At 34.0% G+C, this 4,362-nt stretch overlaps 1 protein-coding gene across 1 annotated transcript; it reads right to left on the minus strand.

Moving 5' to 3' along the window:
- Positions 1-547: 547 nt before the first annotated feature.
- On the minus strand, positions 548-2,394 carry LOC107759100 (uncharacterized). The gene is made up of 4 exons (XM_016576974.2): positions 2,204-2,394; positions 1,614-1,970; positions 863-1,071; positions 548-810 (listed from the first exon to the last, which is right to left on the minus strand). Exons 1-4 carry the CDS (start codon positions 2,392-2,394, stop codon positions 548-550), a joined length of 1,020 nt encoding a protein of 339 aa, XP_016432460.2.
- Between the last annotated feature and the right edge of the window lie 1,968 nt (positions 2,395-4,362).

The raw sequence follows: 4,362 nt of genomic DNA on the forward strand, positions 1-4,362 counted from the left end.
TCAATATGTCCTACAGGATGTATTTGTCTTTCATATGTTTTCAGCCAAGATTCCTTTAAGTACCAGTACGAGCAAAAGTTGGACTTCTTGATGTTTCTCTTCTCGATAGCTGCAATTGCATGTATGCATGGTAATTCATCAAATTGAAACTGAAAACAACCACATGTTCTTTTGTTTAAGTCCACCAAGAAAGTTATTCCTTCTTCTTCAGCTCTAGAACGCCATGAATCAACAGGGAAGACCTTCAATGTTGAAAAATTATAAGTTAGTACATTATGTTAAATTATATTAAAATAATAACCTAAACATAGAACATAATACTTACATTCAAAGTAAATGCTATATCTATCTTTTTCTTCAATTTCTCCTCTACCCAACAAGAAACATCATAAAAAGTTCCTTCTGCTTCATTTCTTCTTCCATAAAACCAACGTTGTAGCTTCACTTGAATGAAATCCATCATTCTTAATATAGGCAGCTCCCTTGCTTCTAATAGGATAGAATTCATTAACTCAACTATGTTTGTTGTGAGCATGTCATATTTTCGTCATGGACTACAAGAGCGTGCCCACTTTTCTGGTGGTTCTTCCATCAAGTAGTCATAAGTCTTCTTATCTACTTTTTCTATATCTGACATGTAAAGATCAAATTCTTTGCGCCTGTATACTCTTGCAGCAGTTTGAAAAAGTTTTATGACCTCACTTTTCACTTTCCTTCGCTTTAGGTTCTGCTCCAAATGATAAATACAAATCTCATGGTGGCTTTCAGGATATACCTTTGCGATGGCATATGCAATAGATTGATGCTTGTCTGATAAAAAAAATTAAATTCTCATGGCTCCCAATTCCATTGCGAATCTCACTAAAGTACCACTCATAGGAATTGTTATTTTCAGATTCTGCTATTCCAAAGGCTAGTGGGAAAATTTGGTTATTTGCATCCTTTGAAACTGAAATTATAATAACACCATGAAATTTTGACTTCAAAAAAGTTTCATCAACTGCAATCACTGGTCTACAATGATTCCAACCAGATATTGATGATCCATATGCATAAAACATATAATCAAACCTGAAAATATAGTATAAAACAATGTTAACAGAAGTTAAGGGCAGACAGTCCTTAACTTAGACTAACAAGGTCAAAAGTTAAGGATAGGTAGTCCTGAACTTCAGGTTACAAGGCCAAAAGTTAATGACAAATAGTCCTGAAGTTAGACTAACAAGGTCAAAAGTTAAGTTCATGAAGTCCTTAAATTAGAGTTACAAGTTATAAAGTTAAGGACATGCAGTCCTTAACTTAGAATTGCAAGTTATAAAATTAAGGACATGGTGACCTTAACTTTTGACCTTGTTAGTCTAAGTTACTTTGAGTTCAAAGTTCAAAAGTTAAGGATATGGAGTCCTTAACTTAGACTAACAAGGTCAAAAGTTAAGGTCACTATGTCCTTAATTTTATAACTTGCAATTCTAAGTTAAGGACCAAGTATCATTAACTTTTTGACTGCACACATGAAAGTTAAGGACAACACGTCCTTAACTTCTTAACTGATTAAAGACAACATGTCCTAAAGTTTATAAAACAGACTAATAAATTCTTTTTTGATTGTTTACCTGTTGTTGTTGTCTATCTTTATGTTAGTATATGTTCCCGGTTTTTTACTTCTCATCATATACAAGTATGAAGACAATAATTCATAATTCTCTTTAGGAGTTCCTCTTATTAAAGCGGAAGCACGTTGAATAGCACGCCACACCTTGTGATACCCAATGTCTAGTCCATGCAATTTTTGCATTTCTGCCATGACAAAAGCTGGCGTAACTTCAAACCTTGGGTCTCGAAGATTGTCGATAATGTAACCACTAATCAACTTTGAAGTTGCATGCTTTTGATCGGTTTTCATAGTGTTAACAGAGCAGTCAAGATTTTTCTCAATCTTTACTATCTTGAACAGTGTTGAATCTTTAATTCTGAAAGAACGCACACACCACCCACATCTATCATCATTGCATTTCTACGAATATCTTGTTGAGCGTGATCTAACAACCTTGAATTCAAAATGTCCTTTAATTGCTATATTCGAAAAATAATTAATTATACTCTTCTTTTTGTCAAATATTGATCCCACTTTTATTTCATCCAACAAAGCATTTTCTCTTAATATCGTAGTTGGGGATTCTTTTTTTTTTCTTTCAAATTTGACCTTCGTCTAGTTAGTTTAGTAGAGGTTTTTTCAGCAACTTCTTCGATTACCGGTGCACTCTCTAAGACTTGAATACCCAAAGCTTGTTCGTTGTCAATCTCTTTAATGCTTTGTCCTTCTACTTGAATAGAATCAAATGTTTGAAGCACCTCTTCAGTTATTGGTTGAGCTTCAACCATATCTATTTCCATTATCTATTGGCATTTGTTTTGATTGTCATGTTGAGTTTCTCTGTTGACATCTTCAAAGGTGCTTGTTGATCCAAAAACTCTTTCCGAAATATCAATAATGAAATGCCAGCCCTTGAAGAGTGAATGACTTTTTTGTAACTCCATACATGTGTGAAGATCTAAATCTTTGGATACAAGCATTTCCTTGCTTGTTCTAAGGTTTATATCAAACCATATCACTGCTTTAAACTTATCTCTATCCAATTTAATAACTTCGAAGATCTGTTTAATGAAATCTTCAAACCGAATTGCATCGGGTACTAGAACAAGCTTTGTTTGATGATCAAGATACTTATAGTCTTCAGTCCATCTACGATTAAAAGCAACTATAATGCATATTGTTTCCATCCTTAAGTCAAGAGAATGGGAAACTCAGAACATACTTTATAGAGCAATCCTTGTATAATTAAAAATAGATACTGTAAATTCAAGACCAAGTTAAGGACCAAGCGTCCTTAACTTTTGAACTTGGAATTCAAAGTTAAGGACCAAATGTCCTTAACTTTTTAACTTGTAATCAAAGTTCAGGACCAAGTGTCCTTAACTTGTGAACTTGGAACTTAAAGTTCAAGACCAAGTGTCCTTAAGTTATGAACTTGGAACTGTAAGTAAACGACCAAGTGTCCTTAACTTTTGAACTTGTAAATAAAAGTTCAGGACCAAGTGTCCTTAACTTTTGAACTTAGAATTCAAAGTTAAGGACCAAGTGTCCTTAACTTTTGAACTTAAAACTTGAAGTTAAAGACTGCCTGTCTTTAACTTTTTAACTTGTAACTCTAAGTTAAGGATCAAGTGTCCTTAATTTTGGAACATGTAAGTCAAAGTTCAGGACCAAGTGTCCTTAACTTTTCAACTTGAAACTCAAACTTCAGGACCAAGTGTCCTTAACTTTTCAACTTGAAACTCAAACTTCAAGACCAAATGTCCTTAACTTTTTCAAAATAATTTGCAAAACTATGACAGTATGTCCTTAATATTCAGAAGAACAACAAAAAAGTTAAGGACATTATGTCCTTAACTTTTTCAATTCAATTTGCAAAATCAGAACACTATGTCCTTAATATTAGTAACAACGGTCATGTTAAGGACACCAAATCCTTACCATTATGTGCTCAATTTTTATAGAATTATCACAGGACGTGATGTCCTTAACCTTATCAATCCAGAATTTCAAAAAAAAAATCAAATTCCTAGTAACGAAATAAAAATCAATAGAAACACACAAAAGCATAGCTTACTGTAAATTTGTGTCGATTTTTGTACGAGAAAGTTGAATTCTATAGTTTCAAATCGGAAGAGAAGCTTCTGCAATTCTAGAGTTTGAAATTCGACGATCACAATCTGCTGCTGCTGCTGCTGATCGTCCAGTCAGATAAAAGTTAATAAAAGCGTAGGTATAAGTTATCGTAGAAGGTTATTTTCGTCCAGTCAGGTAAAAGTTTATTAGACCAGTGGCTAAAGACTAAAGACATTTAAAACAATGGCTTTAAAGTAAATACATGTGCTCTTAATGGCTATTATGCACATCGCCCTATAGAGTTACGAATATGGGCTTGCTCTTGGAGATTGCATGTTTACTTGTTTGGGCTGAAGTACAAATTGGATTCAAAACCGCCTGTTTGTTGCATTCCATTTCTTTTGAGCTCATTGATCGCTTGCCAACTCGATGCTACACTAAGGTAGGAAGAGCGTCTCGCAATAGCTTTTACCCGATATGAGGGTCGGGACCGATTTCCTCAAGGAGCTAGTAGTGGAGTTGGATTGTCCGTCTAGCCTAGAGATGTGTTTGTACTCCTAATGTCACTTCAAACATTTTTGGGTTTTCGAATTATAACTATTTTTATAAAACTATTGATTAACACTAAATTATGCTACAAGAATATTGCTAAGTTGTATCTAATGGGAAGAAAGGGCACTAGGGTCGTGACA

This window comes from Nicotiana tabacum, chromosome 20, assembly GCF_000715075.1.
Source record: "Nicotiana tabacum cultivar K326 chromosome 20, ASM71507v2, whole genome shotgun sequence".
NCBI lineage: Eukaryota > Viridiplantae > Streptophyta > Magnoliopsida > Solanales > Solanaceae > Nicotiana > Nicotiana tabacum.

Excerpts from the sequence above, each read along its gene's own strand:
- LOC107759100 (XM_016576974.2), bottom strand. The coding sequence starts at position 2,394 with ATGGAAATAGATATGGTTGAAGCTCAACCAATAACTGAAGAGGTGCTT. Across the intron at positions 1,072-1,613 it reads AAGATAGACAACAACAACAG|GTTTGATTATATGTTTTATG; the intron begins GTAAACAATCAA and ends CTATATTTTCAG. Across the intron at positions 811-862 it reads TTCCTATGAGTGGTACTTTA|ACAAGCATCAATCTATTGCA; the intron begins GTGAGATTCGCA and ends TTTTTTTATCAG.